The sequence below is a fragment of the Cherax quadricarinatus genome, chromosome 43, assembly GCF_038502225.1.
Source record: "Cherax quadricarinatus isolate ZL_2023a chromosome 43, ASM3850222v1, whole genome shotgun sequence".
Lineage (NCBI taxonomy): Eukaryota > Metazoa > Arthropoda > Malacostraca > Decapoda > Parastacidae > Cherax > Cherax quadricarinatus.
The window spans coordinates 25062375-25089127 of NC_091334.1; the positions used below are offsets into that span (position 1 = coordinate 25062375).

Genomic DNA, 26753 nt, shown 5'->3' on the forward strand with positions numbered 1-26753 from the left:
TAAGAGGTAGCTAATGATATATACAATAAGAGGTAGCTAATGATATATACAATAAGAGGTAGCTAATGATATATACAATAAGAGGTAGCTAATGAACAAATGATACAAATTGAAAAGTTTTAATTATTATGTCAATGATCTTCAGTTTTATGGAGTGATTCAACAGAGATGGTGAAGATACAGCAAGTTACTGACTTACAGTAGAAATACAGGAAGTTACTGAGTTAGAGAAGAGCAGCTCAAGTACTGCCACTGCAACATTGTTCAAGAAATCATTACAAACTATGACACTGCCAATAGTGGTCAAAATAACCATTGTTAACACATGAAGGTGGAGGCACTTGTTGAGTGTCTCCACCTTCAGAGGTACAGTGGACCCCGGCATACGATGGCATCGCCTTACGTTAAATCCGGCATACGATACATTTTAATGCAAAAATTTTGCCTCGCCTCACGTTAAAAAACTCGCCTCACACGATTCGTCCGGGACACGTCCCACATGTGGCCTCAGCGCCAGTGTTCACAAGCCAGTCAGTGCGGTCGCATCTCACATACATTCAGTACATTTCACACTATCCCAGTGTTTTTAGTGCTTGTAACTGCAAAATAAGTCTCCAAGGACCCCAAGAAAGCTTCTAGTGCCATCCCTGTGGTAAAAAGGGTGAGAATTAGTATGGAATTGAAAAAAGAGATTAAGGAAATGTGTGCAAAGTGGCTTGAAGTGCAAACCTTTATGGATGAAAATCACCCTGACACAGCTATTGCAAGCTGCACTGGTGACTATTACAATGACAATGTTGTGAACCACTTTAGACAAATCATAAAGGAATGAGAGGTACATAGTTCTATGGACAGATATGTTGTGCGACAGAGGTCCAGTGACTCTCAAGCTGGTCCTAGTGGCATTAAAAGAAGAAGGGAAGTAACCCCGGAAAAGGACTTGATACCTCAAGTCCTAATGGAAGGGGATTCCCCTTCTAAACAATAAGTTCGACACTCTCCCCTCCTCCCATCCCATCAATCATCACCAGATCTTCATTAAAGGTAAGTGTCATGTATTCTATTGTTAGTAGAGTACTACTAACTGTGCATGTCTTCTTCAGTTTGTGTGTATTAAACTTAATATTTCATATGGTAAAATTTTGTTTTTTCATACTTTTGGGTATCTTGCACGGATTAATTTGATTTCCATTATTTCTTATGGGGAAAATTAATTCGCCTTACGATAATTTCGGCATACGATGAGCTGTCAGGAACGGATTAATATCGTATGCTGGGGGTCCACTGTATATACAGGTAGTGCAGAGCACCTCTGTGTCCATGTATTGTTTGTAACAGCTTGACAAAGCTCCTGGAGAGCGAAGCTTCGCCACAATAAAATGTCACAATAGTTGCACTTGTTTCCTCTTACCTAACATATTGTCTGTAATTCAAACAACATTATTACAAGAGTTTTCCTCCCCGTCACCAGCACTCATAACTTGATGGATCACGTGTTAATTATCATGGTTATTTGTGTATCAAAGACATGAAATAAATGTGTGTTTATAATGAGGCTTCAACATACACTCACTATGCTAGACAACAAAACCAAATTTTATAAACTTTATATACCCAGTTTAGAAATTAAACTGATAGTTTTAAGCTCTGAATGCTAGTGCTTAATAGATTTTATTATTGATATTTTAGTTATTTAAGGCCAAAGAAGCATACAATATATATTAGCTAACAATCACAGGTGTTATATTATGCACAGATATTAAGTGCAATACCTGTGTTTGTTGTCAATTCTTACCTAACATAAATTTGTTATGTTTATGCCTAACAAAAACAAAACTTTCCAGAGAGTTTTACAAAGGTATTTACACGAGTTATTTCAGGATGTTGACTTGTGTTTAGTGTCACTCTCTCACACCAGAGTTGAGCAGTACATACACGGGGAAGCATTGTACTCATAGGGGTCGTAAAGCAGCCATTGAAAAGGAGGTAACTGAGTTTGATCCAAGGGAAGGGACAGCTTCAATTCCCTGAATCAAGAGCCCTACAGCAGCATCAGGGAACCTCGCTCTCAACATGTCACATGCTACAAGCAATCATTTGTTTGTGTTCTGCATGAACGTTCATGTGTTCCGTCAGGTAAGCTTTCTTAGGAAAGTCCTCCTGGCACTCTGAACAATGGTACCTCTTAGTGCCAGAGTGAGTCCTCATGTGATTTATAATGTGTGATTTGCGTCTAAATTCCTTGAGACACGTTGAACACTGGTATGGTTTGACCTCAGTGTGAGTCTTCATGTGGTCAGTCAGATATGGTTTTTTTGAGAATTCTTTAAGACAGTCTGGGCACTGGAATGGTTTTTCCCCAGTGTGGATCTGCATGTGGAGAGTCAGAGAATATCTGCGAGTAAAGTCTTTCAGACAGATTGAACACCTGTATGGTCTCTCTCCTGTGTGAGTCCTCATGTGGTCTGTCAAATGTGACTTAGAGGCAAATTCTCTCTGACACTGAGGACACTGATGTGGTTTTGTTCCAGCATGAGCTCTCATGTGATGCCACAGAGATGACTTCCAGGAGAACTGTTTAAGACACTGAGAACATTGATGAGGTTTCTCTCCAGTGTGGATCCGCTTGTGTTCCTTTAAATGCGCTCGTTGCTGGAACTTTTTCAAACACTCAGGACACTGGTATGGCTTCTCCCCAGTGTGGATTCGCATGTGTTCTATCAGAGTAAACCTGAATGAGAATTTCTTTGGACATTCAGTACACTGGTGTGGTTTATCATCGGTGTGAACTCGCGTGTGATGTTTTAGTGTTGATTTTCGTGAAAATGCTTTGAGACATACGGGACACACATATGGCTTCTCTCCTGTGTGACTGCGCATGTGCTCAGTTAGGAATAATTTCTCTTTAAACCCCTTAAAACACTCCAAACATTGGTATGGTCTCTCTGTTGAATGTACTCTCATGTGCTTGGTGAGTCCACGTCTATTTTTGAAGAGTTTTAAACACTCCAAACATTGGAAATGTTTATCTACACTCACCTTCATCTTTTATGTTAGACAGGACTGATGGGAAATACCTTTTATTGAAGCTCTAAATACTCATGTTGGGTTATACTCTGTGATTCATGCTGAGCTGTTATATGTGCAATATGGGGTGCTAACAGCAACAGCCTGGTTGAACAGTGGAGCAATAAGGAAAAGGTGACCCCCAGGCCAGCCTGTAAATGACACTATGGCACTTGTTGACACAGTGATGTGTGACACCAATTTCTGACACCATATACCAGCAGTAACTTCCCACACTTAATGATTGTGTATGGCACTTGTGGCTGAAGTCTATGACACCACCAGCTGCTGACACTACCACCTGCTGACACTACCACCTGCTGACACCAGTATTTGACATGACCAGTAGTTGACACCACCAGTAGCTGACACCACAGCTGCAAAAGGGAAAATATACAAATAAGCTGCAACAGAATGCAATTTAAAACACCTGGGCAACCCTTAATCTATCAATAAATAAATCTATCAATTTGCATATGATACACGGTTTGTACACAAATGTACATCATTACATGTTGGCCATGGCAACTCCCTCAGTTATAGAGAGCATCTTGATCAATTGATTAATTGATTAATTGATTAATCTATACAGATATTGACGAATGTTTTAATAATTTTCTAAAAAAGACCCAATACCTCTATAACAAGCAGTGCCCTAAAAAAACTAAACAGATGACAGCTAAGAGACTGAACAGTCCCTGGCTAACACCCAGCATTCTCAAATCCATAAATACAAAACACCGACATGAAAAACAGTACAGAATGGGTCACATAACCAGAGTCCAAACAAAACATTACTCGTCAATCCTAACCAGCCTGATAAGAAGGGCAAAAAAATTGTATTATGAGAACAGATTATCCAACTTACGAGGTGATATAAAAAAGACCTGGAAGACCCTATCAGAAATTCTGGGAACAAAAAAGATATCACGACATAGCGAAATAAAATTAGCAAAATCAGATGAACCCCAACTCCCACCAACAGAAACAGCAAACAGACTCAATGATTTCTTCTCCACTATAGGTCAAAACCTTGCCAATAAAATCCCAAGCTCAGATACCCCACCAAATGACTACCTCACTGGCAACTACCTGAACACACTGTTCCTAGCTCCGACTAACCCATACGAAGTCTCCCTTATTATCAACGCACTGAAAAACAAGGCAGGAGATTTAAATACCTTACCACCCTTTATATACAAAAAAGCGTCACAAGTACTATCACCAATCATTGCAACACTCTTTAACAAATCCATTGAATCCTCCACCTTCCATACAGTTCTCAAAATAGCAAGGGTCACCCCGATCCATAAAGGAGGAGACCAAACAGAGTTGAATAACTATAGGCCAATATCCAATTTACACCCTCTCTCAAAAATCTTCGAAAAATTAATTCATAAACGAATCTACTCCTACCTCATCTCCCAAAACATTCTCAACCCCTGCCAATTTGGATTCAGGGCTAATAAAAATACTAATGATGCTATTATACACATGCTAGAACATATATACACTGCAATAGAGAAAAAAGAAGTCCCACTGGGGATCTTCATTGACTTACATAAAGCTTTTGACACAGTTGACCATGACTTGCTCCATGTAAAATTGTCACACTATGGTATTAGAGGGCACTCCCTCAACTACCTCAAGTCTTACCACAGCAACAGAAGCCAATATGTGTACGCAAATGGGGCAAGCTCTTCCGCACAACCAATTACAGTTGGTGTCCCACAGGGAAGTGTCCTTGGCCCTCTTCTCTTTCTCCTATACATAAATGACCTACCAAATGCTTCGCAATTACTCAAACCCACACTTTTTGCAGATGACACTACATACGTCTTCTCTCACCCGAGCCCAGTCACGCTAGCCAATAATGTACACCGAATTACAGAAAATATCTACCTGGATGAGGACTAACAAACTTACACTAAACATTGACAAAACCTACTTCATTCAGTTTGGTAACAGAGCTACAGATGTACTGCTTAACATAACGATAAACGGATCACCTATCACAAAGCTAACAGAGGGAAAATTCTTAGGAATCCACCTCGATAATAGACTCAAATTTCATACACATATACAACAAATTTCTAAGAAAATTTCCAAGACTGTAGGCATACTATCGAAGATACGGTACTATGTTCCACAGTCAGCCCTCCTGGCCCTATATCACTCTCTTATTTACCCCTATCTCACCTATGGAATTTGTGCATGGGGCTCAACAACAATTAACCATCTCAGACCACTAATTACCCAACAAAAGGCTGCAGTTAGAATGATAACAAATTCTCACTACAGGCAACACACTCCACCAATATTCAAAACACTCAACCTACTCACCATACAAAACATCCATACTTATTATTGCACCTATTACATACATAGAACACTTAATCTGATATTAACCCTCCCCTCAAACATCTCCTTGCCAACCTCAACAGAACACATGACCATAACACAAGGCACAGATCACTCTTTGATGTTCCTCGTGTTCATCTCACACTATGCAAAAACTCAATGCACATAAAAGGCCCTAAAATCTGGAATTCATTACCTGTAAATATAAAAGAAACACTACCTGTTTATAAATTCAAGTCTCTTCTCAAAGTTCACTTACTCACTCAAAACCAAATAAATACTGAATAACTGAACCTTATAAATTGTATATCCTATATGTTACTCACAATTATATCACACAAATGTTAAACCTAACTTTGTTATTTTTTTTAAATACACTACCTAACAGAATACTCCATTCTACTGAATGAACAGCAATGCAACCATATGACCTGTCTTTGTAATACTCCATACCCCCGGCCGGGATTGAACCCGCGGTCATAGAGTCTCAAAACTCCAGCCCGTCGCGTTAGCCACTAGACCAGCTAGCCACAATAGTGGCTAACGCGACGGGCTGGAGTTTTGAGACTCTATGACCGCGGGTTCAATCCCGGCCGGGGGTATGGTTTATTTGCAATCGTGTCATTACGATTTCTTGAGTTTTGTAATACTCATTTGTGCTTTATAGTTATCTGTTTACAATAATGTCTTATCACTGATTTCATCATTGCTTAGTTAATCTTAAGTTAATTTTAAGCCAGCCCGTAATGCTATGCATATAAGTGGCTTTAGCATGCTGCTCTTACCTGTATTTTTTTTGTACCTCTGTATGTATGCTAAAATTTCTAAATAAATAAATAAATAAATAAATAAAAGGTAACTTAGGTCTGGAAGAACTAGAGTATGTTACATGTATACTAGACAATAATGATGCTCACAATAAAATATATTACACATATATTAAATAATTAATTGATTAATTGATTAATCCGTTCCAGAGAGCCCGCCGAAGGTCGAAATTCACGAAACTCGAAACCATTTTCCCCATAAGAAATAATGGAAATAAAATTAATCTATTCCAGACACCCAAAAATATTAAAATAAAATATTTTTTTTCAAATTAAATAAAGATTTACATAATGAAAACAATCAGAAATCAAGTACATGCATTTAAAATAAATAATAATAACATTACACTTACCTTTACTGAAAACTTCTGGGTGGATGGAAGACGGGAGGAGGTGACAGGAGGAAGGTGTACACTATTGTTTGGAAGGAGAACCTCCTTCCATTAGGACTTTAGGTAGCAAGTCCTTATCTGGAGTTACTTCCCTTCTTCTTTTAATGCCACTGAGAACAACTTGAGAGTCACTGGACCCCTGGCACGCAAAATATCTATCCAGAGAGGTCTTTTTCTGGCATTTCTTTAAGATTTCCCTGAAGAGGGACACAACACTGTCATTGTACATGTTGCAGATACGGCTTGTTTCAGCTTGGTCAGGGTGATACTTTTCAACAAAACTTTGCAACTCATTCTACATTCCACACATGTCCTTAATCACTGAAGAAGGCACCTCATCCACTCCCTCTTCCTTCTCCTCTGAAGCAAGTTCCTCAGCTGTGGTCTGATGCTGCTCCAGTTGAAGCTCTTGCAGCTCGTCAGTGGTTAGCTCTTCCCTGTGGTCCTCCACCAACTTTTCCACATCCCTGTCACTCACTTTATTTACCAAAGGGCTTGCGCTAGCTTTCCTTGGGTCCATGATAACTTATTTAGCAGTTGCAAGCACAAAAAACAATGATTATGAAATGTATTGTGTGAACCTGCGGGGTGATGATCATATGTTGGTAAACAATGGCACACTGAGCGAGAATGGCGTGGGAGACTGGCTTTGTGTGCGCGGTGACGGGCGGACAGGTACCGGACGGTCGCTGAAACAAGTTTTTTCACGAAACTCAAGGCCAAATTTTTCCAAAAAAAAAAAAAAAAACTCACCAAAGGTCGAATTTCACGAAAGTCGAGGCTGCCGAAACTCGAGGGTCCACTGTATATATATATATACATGTATATATATATATATATATACATGTATATATACAGTGGACCCCCGGTTAACGAACTTTTTTCATTCCAGTAGTATGTTCAGGTGCCAGTACTGACCGAATTTTTTCCCATAAGGAATATTGTGAAGTAGATTAGTCCATTTCAGACCCCCTAACATACACGTACAAACGCACTTACATAAATACACTTACATAATTGGTCGCATTTGGAGGTGATCGTTAAGCGGGGGTCCACTGTATATATATATATATATATATATATATATATATATATATATATATATATATATACGTATATACAGTGGACCCCCGCATAACGATCACCTCCAAATGCGACCAATTATGTAAGTGTATTTATGTAAGTGCGTTTGTACGTGTATGTTTGAGGGTCTGAAATTGACTAATCTACTTCACAATATTCCTTATGGGAAAACATTCAGTCAGTACTGGCACCTGAACATACTACTGGAATGAAAAAAGTTCGTTAACCGGGGGTCCACTGTATATACAGTGGACCCCCGCATAACGGACGCCTTGCATAGCGGACAATCCGCATAGCGGACGCTTTGATCGCTAAAATTTTGCCCCGCATAGTGGACAAAAACCCACTCAGCGGCCTTCGTCCGAGACGCGTCCAATGTGCGCCCTCAGCCAGCCTCACATGTGCCGCCTGTGCCATTGTTTACCAGCCAGCCTCCGCGGTAACATCCAAGCATACACTCGGAATATTTCGTATTATTACAGTGTTTTCGGTGCTGTTTCTGGAAAATAAGTGACCATGGGCCCCAAGAAAGCTTCTAGTTCCAACCCTACAGCAATAAGGGTTAGGATTCCTATTGAAATGAAGAAAGAGATCATTGATAAGTATGAAAGTGGAGTGCGTATCACCGACCTGGTCAGGTTGTACAAGAAACCCAAATCAACCATCTCTTCTATTGTGGGCAAGAAAACGGCAATCAAGGAAGCTGTTCTTGCCAAAGGTTTAACTGTGTTTTCGAAACAAAGATCGCAAGTGATGGAAGATGTTGAGAGACTCTTATTGGTGTGGATAAATGAAAAACAGCTAGCAGGAGATAGCGTCTCTCAAGCGATCATATGTGAAAAGGCTAGGAAGTTGCATGAGGATTTAATTAAAAAAAGGCCTGCAACTAGTGATGATGTGAGTGAATTTAAGGCCAGCAAAGGTTGGTTTGAGAGATTTAAGAAGCGTAGTGGCATACATAGTGTGATACGGCATGGTGAGGCTGCCAGTTCGGACCACAAAGCGGCTGAAAAATATGTGCATGAATTCAAGGAGTACATAGAAACTGAAGGACTGAAACCTGAACAAGTGTTTAATTGTGATGAAACAGGCCTGTTCTGGAAGAAAATGCCAAGCAGGACCTACATTACTCAGGAGGAAAAGGCACTCCCAGGACATAAGCCTATGAAAGACAGGCTTACTTTGTTGATGTGTGCCAATGCTAGTGGTGATTGCAAAGTTAAGCCTTTATTAGTGTATCACTCTGAAACTCCCAGAGCGTTCAGGCAAAAGAATGTCCTCAAGGATAATTTGTGTGTGCTGTGGAGGGCAAACAGTAAGGCATGGGTCACTAGGGAATTTTTCTATAACTGGTTACACCATGCATTTGCCCCCAATGTGAAAGATTACCTAACTGAAAAGAAATTAGACCTTAAGTGCCTCCTGGTGTTAGACAATGCCCCTGGTCATCCTACAGACGTGGCAGAGCGACTTTATGGGGACATGAGCTTCATTAAGGTGAAGTTTTTGCCTCCTAATACCACTCCTCTCCTGCAGCCCATGGACCAGCAGGTCATTTCCAACTTCAAGAAACTGTACACAAAAGCTCTGTTTCAAAAGTGCTTTGAAGTGACCACAGACACTCGATTGACTCTAAAAGAGTTTTGGAAGGATCACTTTAATATCCTCAATTGTGTAAACCTTATAGGTAAGGCTTGGGAGGGAGTGACTAAGAGAACCTTGAACTCTGCTTGGAAGAAACTGTGGCCAGAATGTGTAGACAAAAGGGATTTTGAAGGGTTTGAGGCTAACCCTGAGAGGAGTATACCAGTTGAGGAATCAATTGTGGCATTGGGGAAGTCCTTGGGGTTGGAGGTTAGTGGGGAGGATGTGGAAGAGTTGGTGGAGGAGGACAATGAAGAACTAACCACTGATGAGCTGATAGATCAACTTCAAGAGCAAGAGGCCAGACCTGGGGAAACTGGTTCAAAGGAGGGGAGAGAGAAATTGAAGGAATTGCCTACTTCAAAGATTAAGGAAATGTGTGCAAAATGGCTTGAAGTGCAAACCTTTTTTGATGAAAATCACCCTCACACAGCTATTGCAAGCCGTGCTGGTGACTGTTACAATGACAGTGTTGTGAACCACTTTAGACAAATCATAAAGGAACGAGAGGTACAGGCCACTATGGACAGATATGTTGTGCGAAAGAAGTCCAGTGACTCTGAAGCTGGTCCTAGTGGCATTAAAAGAAGAAGGGAAGTAACCCCAGAAAAGGACTTGCCTCCTCAAGTCTTAATGGAAGGGGATTCCCCTTCTAAACACTAACACTCTCTCTCCCCTCCTCCCATCCCATCAATCATCACCAGATCTTCAATAAAAGTAAGTGTCATGTAATTGTGCATGCCTTTTTCAGTTTGTGTGTACTAAAATTAACATTTTTTTGTGGTAAAAAAAATTTTTTTTCATACTTTTGGGTGTCTTGCACGGATTAATTTTATTTCCATTATTTCTTATGGGGAAAATTCATTCACATAGCGAACATTTCGCATAACAGCCAGCCCTCTTGCACGGATTAAGGTCGCTATGCGGGGGTCCACTGTATATATATACAGTGTGTATATATATATATATATATATATATATATATATATATACATATATATATATATATATATATATATATATATATATATATATATATATATATATAATATACACACATATATATATAGATATATAATATACACATGTATATATGCATATAAATATATATATATATATAATATATATATATATATATATATATATATATATATATATATATATATATATATATATAGTATATGGAGAAAAAGAGAGAGGTTAAGAGAGTGGTGAAGCAATGTAAAAAGAGAGCAAATGAGAGAGTGGGTGAGATGTTATCAATAAATTTTGTTGAAAATAAGAAAATGTTTTGGAGTGAGATTAACAAGTTAAGGAAGCCTAGAGAACAAATGGATTTGTCAGTTAAAAATAGGAGAGGAGAGTTATTAAATGGAGAGTTAGAGGTATTGGGAAGATGGAGGGAATATTTTGAGGAATTGTTAAATGTTGATGAAGATAGGGAAGCTGTGATTTCGTGTATAGGGCAAGGAGGAATAACATCTTGTAGGAGTGAGGAAGAGCCAGTTGTGAGTGTGGGGGAAGTTCGTGAGGCAGTAGGTAAAATGAAAGGGGGTAAGGCAGCCGGGATTGATGGGATAAAGATAGAAATGTTAAAAGCAGGTGGGGATATAGTTTTGGAGTGGTTGGTGCAATTATTTAATAAATGTATGGAAGAGGGTAAGGTACCTAAGGATTGGCAGAGAGCATGCATAGTTCCTTTGTATAAAGGCAAAGAAAGGGGACAAAAGAGAGTGCAAAAATTATAGGGGGATAAGTCTGTTGAGTATACCTGGTAAAGTGTATGGTAGAGTTATTATTGAAAGAATTAAAGTATGGTGTAGGAGGTAGGTTACTGAAAGCAGTGAAGAGTTTTTACGAGGATAGTGAGGCTCAAGTTAGAGTATGTAGGAAAGAGGGAAATTATTTCCCAGTAAAAGTAGGCCTTAGACAAGGATGTGTGATGTCACCGTGGTTGTTTAATATATTTATAGATGGGGTTGTAAGAGAAGTAAATGTGAGGGTCTTGACACGAGGCGTGGAGTTAAAAGATAAAGAACCACACATAAAGTGGGAGTTGTCACAGTTGCTCTTTGCTGATGACACTGTGCTCTTGGGAGATTCTGAAGAGAAGTTGCAGAGATTGGTGGATGAATTTGGTAGGGTGTGCAAAAGAAGAAAATTAAAAGTGAATACAGGAAAGAGTAAGGTTATGAGGATAACAAAAATATTAGGTGATGAAAGATTGGATATCAGATTGGAGGGAGAGAGTATGGAGGAGGTGAATGTATTCAGATATTTGGGAGTGGACGTGTCAGCGGATGGGTCTATGAAGGATGAGGTGAATCATAGAATTGATGAGGGGAAAAGGGTGAGTGGTGCACTTAGGAGTCTGTGGAGACAAAGAACTTTGTCCTTGGAGGCAAAGAGGGGAATGTATGAGAGTATAGTTTTACCAACACTCTTATATGGGTGTGAAGCATGGGTGATGAATGTTGCAGCGAGGAGAAGGCTGGAGGCAGTGGAGATGTCATGTCTGAGGGCAATGTGTGGTGTGAATATAATGCAGAGAATTCGTAGTTTGGAAGTTAGGAGGAGGTGCGGGATTACCAAAACTGTTGTCCAGAGGGCTGAGGAAGGGTTGTTGAGGTGGTTCGGACATGTAGAGAGAATGGAGCGAAACAGAATGACTTCAAGAGTGTATCAGTCTGTAGTGGAAGGAAGGCGGGGTAGGGGTCGGCCTAGGAAAGGTTGGAGGGAGGGGGTAAAGGAGGTTTTGTGTGCGAGGGGCTTGGACTTCCAGCAGGCATGCGTGAGCGTGTTTGATAGGAGTGAATGGTGACGAATGGATTTTAATACTTGACGTGCTGTTGGAGTGTGAGCAAAGTAACATTTATGAAGGGGTTCAGGGAAACCGGCAGGCCGGACTTGAGTCCTGGAGATGGGAACTACAGTGCCTGCACTCTGAAGGAGGGGTGTTAATGTTGCAGTTTAAAAACTGTAGTGTAAAGCACCCTTCTGGCAAGACAGTGATGGAGTGAATGATGGTGAAAGTTTTTCTTTTTCGGGCCACCCTGCCTTGGTGGGAATCGGCCAGTGTGATAATAAAAAAAAAATATATATTTTTTTTATTATTATTATCACACTTTAGTGACAACTTAAAAAACTTAACAAACAACTAAACAAACATTACCTGCTACCTGCTGGTAACTTTAACATTAACCATAACTTGAGCACACAAATATTACCTGCTACCTGCTGGTAACTTCAACATTAACTTAACTAAGCACACGAACATTACCTGCTGGTAACTTCAACATTAACCTTGACCTAACTAAGCATACAAACATTACCTGCTGGTAACTTCAACATTAACTTAATTAAGCACACAAACATTACCTGCTGGTAACTTCAACATTAACCTTGACCTAACTAAGCATACAAACATTACCTGCTGGTAACTTCAACATTAACCTTGACCTAACTAAGCATACAAACATTACCTGCTGGTAACTTCAACATTAACCTTGACCTAACTAAGCACACAAACATTACCTGCTGGTAACTTTAACATTAACCTTGACCTAACACACAAACATTACGTGCTGGTAACTTCAACATTAACCTTGACCTAAGCACACAAACATTACCTGCTGGTAACTTCAACATTAACCTTGACATAACTAAGGAACCACCAGTACATAACTGTCTTCATTAATAGTATGAACAATACATTGCTCATACCAACTATAACTAAACTAACAAGGTTAACTGAGATGATTACAATCAAAATTGATCATATATGGATCAATATATTACCTTGATCCTCTCTAAGCTGTGATAATCACAGATAATACTACCGATCACTACCTCGTCTTCCTCATAACAAACATTTATAAACTACCACTTAAATATAGTAAGACATCTTTGTCTCCATAATGAGACATCATAAATAACTTCGCTACATCACTAACTTACATTGACTGCAACACAGAATTTAACAATGACAAGGCCACTGTTGAATGGCTTAAAAATTTACAAAAATACAAAGTCTGTACAAGAAACATCGTCCTATATAAACTAAGCAGGTCACTACTAAGAGACTAAGTTGCCCATGACTAACAAACACCGTCCTTAGATCCATTGATGACAAACATCATTATGAAAAACAATATAGACTCGGCTTAACCCTTTCAGGGTCCCAGGCCAAAACCTGAAGTGGTGCCCCAGTGTCCAAGAATTTAAAAAAAAAAAATTATTTTGTCTTATGAAATGGTAGAGAATCTTTTTCTGAAGGTAATAAAACAAAAAGTATAAAATTTGATGGAAAATTGACGAAATTATGCTCTCGCGAATTTTGATGTGTCAGAGATATTTACGAATCAGCGATTTTGCCAACTTTGACTCCCATTTTAGGCCAATTACATTATTCCAGTCGACCAAATTCTTAGCTATTTCACTAGTATTACTTCTATTCTATCGATTGAGCACAAGAAATCGCCAGGTCAACTGTTTCAACTACAAAATAAAGTGATCGGAAATTGGTAATTTGGCCAATTTAACACAAAATTCAAAATATTCCAATTTCAAAATAGGGTCCAGAATAAACAATGTAGGTATTCCTGGCACTAAACTAACATTTCCTCTGTTCATCAGCTACATTTTGAGGCTTTACAAATAAATTCCATTTTTATTTTATATTCACATAATGAATTTTTATTCACAACAAAAAATAGAAGATTTACTGTTATGCAATATTGTAATAATTGTATAAATATCATCACCATATTTGTGAATGTATATTAGACCCACCAGCTGACGTGTATTAGACGTGTGAGGTCGTTTGTTTACTCTTGAATATCGGCAAAAATTTAACATTTCCACTACTTTGAGCTCAGTTTCAAGCCATTTCCAGTGCTAAAACCAATCAAAATCATCTCTATTTCTGTAATATGTCTTCCATTCTATCAAATGAGACCAAGAAATCGCAAATACAACTATAAAAAACATATAAAAAACACTGCAAAGTCGCTGTTTTAATCGAAAATCACGGTCTCAGTTTTTTCTCTCATTATACACTGTGTGCTGCAGGATTTGTTTTATGTGGTGCACACATACCACATAGATGTATTCTCTTATATCTAGGCCCAAATTTACCACTCACAGTTTATCAGAGTGAGCTGAGCTCATGGCGTAGATCTATGGTTTGGACCCTGAACGTAAAGCCATAGATCTACGGGACGGACCCTGAAAGGGTTAATAACTAAAGAACTTACCAAAAACTATATGTCGGTTCTTACTAAACTAATAAGGAAGTCCCAACAAGTGTAATATTGTAGCAGGTTCAGTGAAACAAGAGGTAATATGTCTTAACTAAACTCAATGAACTGGACCTCCAGCCTTTACATATAACCAACAAGTTAAATTGTTTCTTCTCTACCACAGGATCAAGTCTAGTGAATAATATTGCCAGCGCTAATACTTGAGTGATTGATTACCTTGTTGGAAGCTTCCCTCCATCTTGCACCAACTGAGCCCACTGAGGTCACACTCATTATTAAGTCACTGAAAAGCAAGCCAAGAAACGTAGACTAAGTTCCACCACTGCTGTTCATAAGAGCAGCTCTTTTCACCCATCATTACAATATTATTTAACAAATCACAAGAAACCAACACTTTCCCGACAATACTCAAGATAGTAAGAGTTACTCCAATACACAAAGGTGAGGACCCAACTGATGTAAATAAGTGAAGACCAATATCTAACTTAACATTATCCAAAAGTTTTGAAAAATTAATACACAGGAGATTATACCCTTTTCTGGCGTGACACAATACACTCAACTAATGCCAGTCTGGCCTGAGAGAAAATAAAAGAACAAATGAAGCAATCATAAAAATGCTAGACTTCCTTTATACAGCTCTGGAAAATAATGGCTATCCACTAGGCCTCTTCACTGACCTTAGGAAAGCTTTTGATACATCAGACCACACCATCCTACACCTCAAATTTGATCATTACAATACAAGAAATCGTGTATGTACTTGCATATATATATAGTCTTACCTTACCAACAGACACCAATATGCCTCTATCAAGGGTACAACCTCATCAAGATTCTTTGACACAGCAATTCCACAGGGAAATGTCTTTGGCCCTTTACATTTCTCCTTATACATCAACAATCTTCTATGTCTCACAGTAACTTTGGTCATCTTCCATCCAAATCTAAATTCCCTTGACAACATTGTTAATGAAGAACTCTTAAAAATATCAACCTGGATGACCACCAATAAACTCTCACTTAATATTGACAAAACCTTCTACGTTATGTTTGGCAACAGAGCAAGTGATGTCCAATTAAATACTCTTATTAAATACTCTTATTGCTAAACATAATGAAGAAAAACTTCTGGGTCTGCACCTTGACAGCAACTTGAAATTCAACACCCATATCCAACACATAACACAAAAAGTGTCCAAAACAGTTGGAATCCTCTCCAAACAGCACTACTGACATTATACTATTCACTGATCTACCACTAACTCACTTATGCTATTTGTGCCTGGGGATCCACATCAGCAGATCACTTTAAGCCAATAATAACTCAACAAAAGGCTGCAGTACAAATGCTCACAGTCCACTGCTAGACAACCCCCTCCCACTCTTCTAACACCTAAATCTACTTACCATACAAAACATTCATTCTTACTACTGTGCATCCTTCACATACAGAACAATGATTTCTAATATTAATCCTGACCTGAAGCACTTCCTTGACAGTTGCAACAGAACCCATAGACATATACTAGGCACAAAAATCACTATGACATACCCAGTGTCTGGCTTAATCTTTGTAAAAACTCAATGTGTATAAAAGGACCCAAAATCTGGAACTCCCTGCCAGAAATCTCCAGTGCCACTCTCTCTCTGCCAGCATTTTCAAAACTACCATAAAAAAGCACCTTCTTTCACTAACATAGCCCAACAACAATTAAATATGATAAAAATATACTTTTGAAAACAATTTACAGTGGACCCCCGCTTAACGATCACCTCCCAATGCGACCAATTATGCAAGTGTATTTATGTAAGTGCGTTTGTACGTGTATGTTTGGGGGTCTGAAATGGACTAATCTACTTCACAATATTCCTTATGGGAACAAATTCGATCAGTACTGGCACCTGAACATACTTCTGGAATGAAAAAATATCGTTAATCGGGGGTCCACTGTATTCTTATTCTCATGATGTGTAATTCTCACAACCATTAAATATATTGAATGCTCTCAAAACATGTTATGCTAGACAATTCAACCACTCGACACCATATACATATGAATCAACTAATTATTGCCTTTTTAGTCTTACAATAGTCTTAAATTTGCCTGAAATACTCTGCACACTAAGGTGATTTCTGCATGTACACTTAAATGTCACCCATCTCTGCACAAACATTATCATGCTGAAATAAAGAATTTGAATTTGAAAGACAAAGTTACAACACATACTGTCAGGCACACCATTTAAAGGGGACCAGAAGATACAGATCACACAGACCTTGGGGAACAACCAGGGTAGCCACAACCACTCCAGAGAAAGAGATTTTTTAGTGCCAGAAAGAAAAAGGAACTGGCAGGAAATGACAGAAATACACCACCACCTCACATAACTACTGGAGTGGAGGCACAGTCAGTGGCCTTGACTCCAGAACAGATATTAATACACAAATAACCTGCACATAGAAGAGAGGAGCTTACGACAATGTTTCGGTCTGGCTTGGACCATTTATAAAGTCACACAGTGTGAATTTGTAAATGGTCCAAGTCGGATCAAAACGTCATCATAAGCTCCTCTCTTCTATGTGCAGGTTATTTGTGTATCGTTCCAGTCACGGTATTGTGCCTTGTTTTGTTATTTAACATATATTAGTGCCAGCAAACAAAGCCTCCCTACATACCATCAATACAATAACATTTATCTCCTCAAATACACAGGGTGTAAAGCCATCAACAAACAACAAAATACCTTTCATTAGTTGACTGCTCACAGAGTCAAATGCAATGTTTTTGGCTTTCACAGAGACCCATATAAAGGATCACTTTGACAATGAAATATGGATCCCAGGTTATAACTTATTCAGATGTGACAGAAAAAACAGGCAACAAAGGGGGCGGGGGTTGGCTGGCACGTCACAGTGTCACTCATTTGCTCAGAATTACTAAACACCACAAATGATGTAGCTGAAGTTTTGGCAGTAAAGATTGAAAACCAAAAACCTCGTCATTGTGGTTGTATACAAGCCTCCGGATGCAACTTCCCAACAATTCAAGGAACAGCTTTTGAAAACTGACCACTGTCTGGAAAATCTTCCAACTCCTGCCCCAAACATCTTGCTGTTGGGGGATTTCAGCTTAAGACACCTAAAATGGAGGAATGTAGCAAATAATGTTTTAGCAGAGATAACACCAGTAGGCAGCAGCAGCTCAGATGAATATTCACACACACACACACATACACGAGCTATTAAATCTTTGCTACAAATAGTGGAGCCAACAAGACTGGAAACTACACTTGACCTCATCTTCACTAATAATAATGACCTGGTAGGAAATATAAGAGTATCAAAGACAATACACTCAGATCACAACATAATATAAACACAGATGTATATGTGCAGGGCTCCTGACCAGTATAAAGTGATCAGTTATGAGGCTGCCATCACCAAAGTCAACTTCAATAATATAAAGATCTAGTGGGATCAACTTAACCATAATAGTAATAATTTTTTTTATTAACACATTGGCTGATTCCCACCAAGGCAGGGTGGCCCAAAAAAGAAAAACTTTCATCATCATTCACTCCATCACTGTCTTGCCAGAGGGGTGCTTTACACTACAGTTATGAAACTGCAACATTAACATCCATCCTTCAGAGTGTAGACACTGTACTTCAGATCTCCAGGACTCAAGTCCGTCCTGCCGGATACATGTTTGTACAAAGGAGTATAACTATTGAGTGTATGTGCGAAAAGCCCCTTTATATGCAGAGAATTTTGGGCAAACTTAAGATTAATAAGGCAATAACAATTCAGTAAATCTGTACATATGGTCATTGAGTTGACAATGAATACAAGAGACAGAATATTCTATTAGTTCCTGCTGCATGGCTTTAATTGGTTTGGTAGGGAAGAATCACAGTTTTGATTATTTACTTCAGGCAGACACAATGGAATGATAAAAACTGGAGAAGATTACAGATATTGAGAGTAAGTATATACAGTAGGGCCCCACTTATACGGCAGGTTAGGTTTCGGGCTACCACCGGAAGGCAGAACACTATTTTTTCGACTTATAAATGCATATAAATGCCATATAAGAAGTTGACACTAACATATATTAAGTTAGCAATAAAACTAAGCCTTAAAAACAATAAAAAGTAAATTACACACACAGTAAACTCATTACTTACCTTAAAATATTTGTAGCCTTAATGTAGGGTGAGAGGTGAGTAGTATGTATTTGTGTGTAGTAAGTCAGGTATGGGAGGTATGGTAGACCTCCTGGACAACCCACCCACACGTAATATACTATGACATTTAAAGTGCCCTAGAGTGATAAAATGCATACACAGTACATTCATTACCTACCTTAAAATATTGGTAGTCTTAATGTAGGGTGAGAGGTGAGTAAACGAGGTAAAATGAATAAAAGAGAGTGAGAGAGTGAACGAGTAAATGAGAGAGGAGAGAGATGCGGAGAATGTAAACAAGCAGTCGAATGCTTCTGGTTTCGGTTCATAAGTAAGTAAGTAAGTTTATTCAGGTATACACAAATACAGTTACATAGAATTATCATACATAGCAGCATATGTGTAGAGAACCTAGGATAACCCAAAAAAGTCAGACAGAGTGACTTATTTCCATTGGGGTCCTTTAACATACATGTTCATCTACACCTAACATCTCATATTTATGTTAATTTATTCTACTGTGGGGTGTAATTATCATGTTTATATGTTACGTATCATGTTTATTATGTAATTTTGAAAAAATATCATAGATGGATTAATGAAAATGTTTATACGTATTAACATAATACAGTGGACCCCCGGTTTACGATCAGCTCCCAATGCAACCAATTATGTAAGTGTATTTATGTCAGTGCGTTTGTATGTGTATGTTTGGGGGTCTGAAATAGACCAATCTAATTCACAATATTCCTTATGGGAACAAATTCGGTCAGTACTGGCACCTGAACATACTTCTGGAATGAAATAATATCGTAAACCGGGAGTCCACTGTGTATGACATTTAATGCACGTCAGAGTGATTATTATGTACAGTATTATTATCATTATTAATATGGTGTCCTCAAAACTAATGACACTCTTAGTGACTTTAATGTGTACCTGTACGCCAGCACGGTGTGTACCTGTACGCCAGCACGGTGTGTACCTGTACGCCAGCACGGTGTGTACCTGTACGCCAGCACGGTGTGTACCTGTACGCCAGCACAGTGTGTACCTGTATGCCAGCACGGTGTGTACCTGTACGCCACCACAGTGTGAAAGCTTATTTAGGTACAGGTACATATAAGTATAATTATAATAGTATACATAAAACATGAAATAACTTTAAAAACACTTGAAATTTTGGAAAATTTCCAGATATAATGGAGAGACGCAGTGCTCACAGAGCTCACGGAGAATGTACACAAACCGGGCGGGGCGCGGTGACTGTATCAGAAAATCAGGTGGAGGGGGAGCCATACAGCGAGTTTTGGTCATAATTTGAAATGTCAACATTATTGGAATGCCGTAAACTGGGGCCCTCCTGTATTGATTATAATGTTCTAAATAAAACAAGCTGGGAAGATATTCTAAGCAAGATGGATCCAAACTTTTGCCTAGAAAGAACTAACTGTGTGGCACTTGAGGTATGATCAAGGCATATTATCCTAAGATAATGGAAGAGAAGATGTAAACTAGAGAGACACTTCCTGTACAAGCCAAGGTGAAGAATCACAGAGCTGCTCCAATGAGCCAGATATACTGGTCCATGACCAGGCCTCCTGGTGGATCAGGACCTGATCAACCAGACTGTTGCTGCTGGCCACATGTAGTCTAATGTACAAACCACAGGTATACTCTATACATACTCCAGGTATACTCGATGTATACTCCAGGTATATGCTACATATACTCCAGATAATCTATGCATAGTCCACATGTATTCTATGTATACTCCAGGTATACTCTATGTGTACTTCAGGTATACTGTATGTATACTCTAGGTATATGCTATGTGTACTCCAGGTATATGCTATGTATACTCCAGGTACACTCTGAGCATATGCTATGTATACTCTAGGTATATGATATGTATACTCCAGGTATATGCTATGTATACTCCAGGTATATGCTATGTATACTCCAGGTATATGCTATGTATACTCCAGGTATATGATATGTATACTCCAGGTATATGCTATGTATACTCCAGGAATATGCTATGTATACTCCAGGTATACTCTGTATACTCCAGGTATTTATTTATTTATTTATTATTAATTTGGACATGATACACAGAAGTACAAAGAAATACAGAGGTTAAGTATAACATGGCAAAGTTCCTTGTATGTAGAACATTATGGGCAGGCTGAAAATTAACTTAAGATTAACTAAGCAATGATATACTCAGTGATAAACATTATAGTAAACAAATAACAATTAAGCACAAATGAGTATTACAAAGACAGGTTATATTGTTATTTACTGTGTTGCTGAACATTCAGTAGAATGGAGTACAGTGGACCCCCGCATAACGATGGCATCACATAGCGATTTTTCCGCATACCGATTACTTTTATCGCAAAATTTTTGCCGCGCATACCGATTAAAAACCCGCTTACCGATTTTCGTCCGAGACGCGTCCAATGTGCCCTCAGCCAGCCTCACATGTGCCGGCCGTCCCATTGTTTACCAGCCAGCCTCCGCGGTAACATCCAAGCATACACTCGGAATATTTCGTATTATTACAGTATTTTCGGTGCTGTTTCTGGAAAATAAGTGACCATGGGCCCCAAGAAAGCTTCTAGTGCCAACCCTACACCTCAAAGGGTAAGAATTACTATAGAAATGAAGAAAGAGATAATTGATAAGTATGAAAGTGGAGTGCGTATAGCCGACCTAGTCAAGCTGTACAAGAAACCCCAATCAACCATCGCTACTATTGTGGGCACCAGAAAGACAATCAAGGAAGCTGTTCTTGCCAAAGGTTCAACTGTGTTTTCGAAACAAAGATCGCAAGTGATGGAAGATGTTGAGAGACTCTTATTGGTGTGGATAAATGAAAAACAGCTAGCAGGAGATAGCATCTCTCAAGCGATCATATGTGAAAAGGCTAGGAAGTTGCATGAGGATTTAATTAAAAAAATGCCTGCAACTAGTGATGATGTGAGTGAATTTAAGGCCAGCAAAGGTTGGTTTGAGAGATTTAAGAAGCGTAGTGGCATCCATAGTGTGATAAGGCATGGTGAGGCTGCCAGTTCGGACCACAAAGCGGCTGAAAAATATGTGCAGGAATTCAAGGAGTACATAGAAACTGAAGGACTGAAACCTGAACAAGTGTTTAATTGTGATGAAACAGGCCTGTTCTGGAAGAAAATGCCAAGCAGGACCTACATTACTCAGGAGGAAAAGGCACTCCCAGGACATAAGCCTATGAAAGACAGGCTTACTTTGTTGATGTGTGCCAATGCTACTGGTGATTGCAAAGTGAAGCCTTTATTAGTGTATCACTCTGAAACTCCCAGAGCGTTCAGGCAAAAGAATGTCCTCAAGGATAATTTGTGTGTGCTGTGGAGGGCAAACAGTAAGGCATGGGTCACTAGGGAATTTTTCTATAACTGGTTACACCATGCATTTGCCCCCAATGTGAAAAATTACCTAACTGAAAAGAAATTAGAACTTAAGTGCCTCCTGGTGTTAGACAATGCCCCTGGTCATCCTACAGACGTGGCAGAGCGACTTTATGGGGACATGAGCTTCATTAAGGTGAAGTTTTTGCCTACTAATACCACGCCTCTCCTGCAGCCCATGGACCAGCAGGTTATTGCAAACTTCAAGAAACTGTACACAAAAGCTCTGTTTGAAAGGTGCTTTGTAATGACCTCAGAAACTCAACTGACTCTAAGAGAGTTTTGGAGAGATCACTTTAATATCCTCAATTGTGTAAACCTTATAGGTAAGGCTTGGGAGGAAGTGACTAAGAGGACCTTGAACTCTGCTTGGAAGAAACTGTGGCCAGAATGTGTAGACCAAAGGGATTTTGAAGGGTTTCAGGCTAACCCTGAGAATCCTGTGCCAGTTGAGGAATCCATTGTGGCATTGGGAAAGTCCTTGGGGTTGGAGGTTAGTGGGGAGGATGTGGAAGAGTTGGTGGAGGAGGACAATGAAGAACTAACCACTGATGAGCTGATAGATCAACTTCAAGAGCGAGAGGCCAGACCTGGGGAAACTGGTTCAGAGGAGGGGAGAGAGAAATTGAAGAAGTTGCCTACTACAAAGATAAAGGAAATCTGTGCTAAGTGGCTTGAAGTGCAAACCTTCATGGATGAAAATCACCCTCACACAGCTATTGCAAGCCGTGCTGGTGATTATTACACTGACAATGTTGTGAAACACTTTAGGCAAGTCATAAAGGAACGAGAGGTACAGGCCACTATGGACAGATATCTTGTGCGAAAGAAGTCCAGTGACTCTGAAGCTGGCCCTAGTGGCATTAAAAAAAGAAGGGAAGTAACCCCAGAAAAGGACTTACTACCTCAAGTCCTAATGGAAGGGGATTCCCCTTCTAAACAGTAAGAAGATAATGCTCTCCCCTCCTCCCATCCCATCAATCATCACCAGATCTTCAATAAAAGTAAGTGTCATTTAATTGTGCATGCCTTTTTCAGTTTGTGTGTATTAAAATTAACATTTCATGTGGTAAAAAAAATTTTTTTTCATACTTTTGGGCGTCTTGCACGGATTAATTTTATTTCCATTATTTCTTATGGGGAAAATTCATTCGCATAACGATTATTTCGCATAACGATGAGCCCTCTTGCACGGATTAAAATCGTTAACCGGGGGTCCACTGTATTCTGTTAGGTAATGTAATTAAAAATAACAAAGTTTGATTGGGTCACAGGTTAGACATTTATGAGATACAATTATTCAGCATTTATTTAGTTGTGGGTGAGTAAGTGATCTTTGAGAAGAGACTTGAATTTATAAACAGACAATGTTTCTTTTATATTCACAGGTAATGAGTTCCAGATTTTAGGGCCTTTTATGTGCATTGAGTTTTTACATAGTGTGAGATGAATACGAGGAACATCAAAGAGTGATCTGTGCCTTGTGTTATGGTCAAGTGTTCTGTTGAGGTTTGCAAGATGTTTGAGGGGAGGGTTTATGTCAGAGTTAAGTGTTCTATGTATGTAGTAGGTGCAGTAATAAGTATGGATGTTTTGTATGGTGAGTAGGTTTAGAGTTTTGAATATTGGTGGAGTGTGCTGCCTGTAGTGGGAATTTGTTATTCTGACTGCAGCCTTTTGTTGGGTAATTAGTGGTCTGAGATGTTTATTGTTGTTGAGCCCCATGCACAAATTCCATAGGTGAGATAGGGGTAAATAAGAGAGTGATATAGGGCCAGGAGGGCTGACTGTGGAGCATAGTACCGTATCTTCGATAGTATGCCTACGGTCTGGGAATTTTTTTTGGAAATTTGTTTTATATGTGTTTGAAATTTGAGTCTATTATCAAGGTGGATTCCTAAGAATTTTCCCTCTGTGAGTTTTGTGATAGGTGATCTGTTTATCAGGCATACTCTATGTATACTCCAGGTATACTCTATGTATACTCCAAGTATACTCTATGTATACTCCAGGTATACTCTATGTATACTCCAGGTATACTCTATGTATACTCCAGGTATACTCTATGTACACTCCAGGTATACTCTATGTACACTCCAGGTATACTCTATGTATACTCCAGGTATACTCTATGTATACTCCAAGTATACTCTATGTATACTCCAAGTATACTTCTATCTAGGCTGGAATATTGCTGCACACTAACAGCACCTTTCAAGGCAGGTGAAATTGCTGACCTAGAAAATGTACAGAGAACTTTCACGGCGCGCATAACGGAGATAAAACACCTCAATTACTGGGAGTGCTTGAGGTTCCTAAACCTGTATTCCTTGGAATGCAGGCGGGAGAGATACATGATTATATACACCTGGAAAATCCTAGAGGGACTAGTACCGAACTTGCACACGAAAATCACTCACTACGAAAGCAAAAGACTTGGCAGACGATGCAACATCCCCCCAATGAAAAGCAGGGGTGTCACTAGCACGTTAAAGAGACCATACAATAAGTGTCAGGGGCCCGAGACTGTTCAACTGCCTCCCAGCACACATAAGGGGGATTACCAACAGACCCCTGGCAGTCTTCAAGCTGGCACTGGACAAGCACCTAAAGTCAGTTCCTGATCAGCCGGGCTGTGGCTCGTACGTTGGTTTGCGTGTAGCCAGCAGCAACAGCCTGGTTGATCAGGCTCTGATCCACCAGGAGGCCTGGTCACAGACCGGGCCGCGGGGGCGTTGACCCCCGGAACTCTCTCCAGGTAAACTCCAGGTATGTATACTCCAAGTATACCCTATGTATACTCCAGGTATACTCTATGTATACTCCAGGTATACTCTATGTATACTCCAAGTATACTCTATGTATACTCCAAGTATACTCTATGTATACTCCAAGTATACTCTATGTATACTCCAAGTATACTCTATGTATACTCCAGGTATACTCTAGGTATACTCCAGGTATACTCTAGGTATACTCCAGGTATACTCTAGGTATACTCTAGGTACACTCCAGATATACTCCAAGTATACTCTATGTATACTCCAAGTATACTCTATGTATACTCCAAGTATACTCTATGTATACTCCAGGTATACTCTAGGTATACTCCAGGTATACTCTAGGTATACTCCAGGTATACTCTAGGTACACTCCAGATATACTCCAAGTATACTCTATGTATACTCCAAGTATACTCTATGTATACTCCAAGTATACTCTATGTATACTCCAAGTATACTCTATGTATACTCCAAGTATACTCTATGTATACTCCAAGTATACTCTATGTATACTCCAAGTATACTCTATGTATACTCCAAGTATACTCTATGTATACTCCAAGTATACTCTATGTATACTCCAAGTATACTCTATGTATACTCCAAGTATACTCTATGTATACTCCAGGTATACTCTAGGTATACTCCAGGTATACTCTATGTATACTCCAGGTATACTCCAGGTATACTCCAGGTATACTCTGTGGTACACTCCAGATATACTCCAGGTATACTTCCTTAAACTGATTATATTTAGTCTCCAGTTCCTTGGATCAAGAACATCACTTCACTGTCTCCAGTTCCTCGGATCAAGAACCTTCACCTGGATTATAATAATAAGGCAGAAATAATTAACATTAATTACCACAATTAAAAAGATTAAGACGAGTCACTGTTGTTTAACTCACCAGTAATTACACTGCCGCGGTAATTATAGCGACGCAGCAGCGGTAAACCCGCAGGGGTGACACAGCCCCTCCCCTACAGGTGTATTTTGGGCACTGAGGATGGCGGAAGGAAGGCGAAATAAGGAGTTTTTTTGAAGGAGTTTTTCTGAAGGAAGTTTTGAAGGCAAGATGGCGGCTGTTGTGGTTGTTAAGGGACACCTTAAACTCTCGCCTTATTTAAGGTGTTTATATCTGGGGAATATTTTGACCATATCTAGGGTATATTTTGACCATATCTGGGGTATATTTTGACCATATCTGGGGAATATTTTGGCCATATCTAAGAGAATATTTTGACCATATCTGGGGAATATTTTGCCCATATCTGGGGAACATTTTTGACCATATCTGGGGAAAATTTTGACCATATCTGGGAAATAGTTTAACCATATCTGTGGAATCGGGGATATTTTGACCGAAGGACCCCAGTGGAAATAAGTCACTGTTTATTTTTTTGGGTTATCCTGGAGGTTCTCTACACATATGCTGCTATGTATGATAATCTATGTAACTGTATTTGTGTATACTTGAATAAACTTATTTATATTTTAACCATATCTGGGGGGATATTTTAATCATATCTGGGGGTTTTGACAAATTACCTGCATGAGGTTTACAGGGTATTACCTGAATTATTACATGTAAGTAATTTGGGTGAGACTTAGTCACAGTAGGTCACAGAACTGTCACTCCCTCGATGCTCACTCCTTCGCCATTCTCACAAAAAGTTTGACGTAAAATTAAACCAA

General features: G+C 39.2%; 1 protein-coding gene across 5 annotated transcripts; it reads right to left on the reverse strand.

The window, feature by feature from the left end:
- Positions 1-26143, reverse strand: LOC128706100 (zinc finger protein 84-like). Of its 5 annotated transcripts, none has more exons than XM_070093749.1 (3): positions 25966-26143; positions 14851-14917; positions 1-3443 (listed from the first exon to the last, which is right to left on the reverse strand). In XM_070093749.1, exon 3 carries the CDS (start codon positions 3043-3045, stop codon positions 2077-2079), a length of 969 nt encoding a protein of 322 aa, XP_069949850.1. In that variant the 5' UTR covers positions 3046-3443; positions 14851-14917; positions 25966-26143; the 3' UTR covers positions 1-2076. The 5 variants fall into 5 exon arrangements, with proteins under 5 accessions (XP_069949850.1, XP_069949847.1, XP_069949848.1 ...); XM_070093746.1 differs by lacking the exon at positions 14851-14917 and adding an exon at positions 19765-19856; XM_070093747.1 differs by lacking the exon at positions 14851-14917 and adding an exon at positions 19765-19879.
- Between the last annotated feature and the right edge of the window lie 610 nt (positions 26144-26753).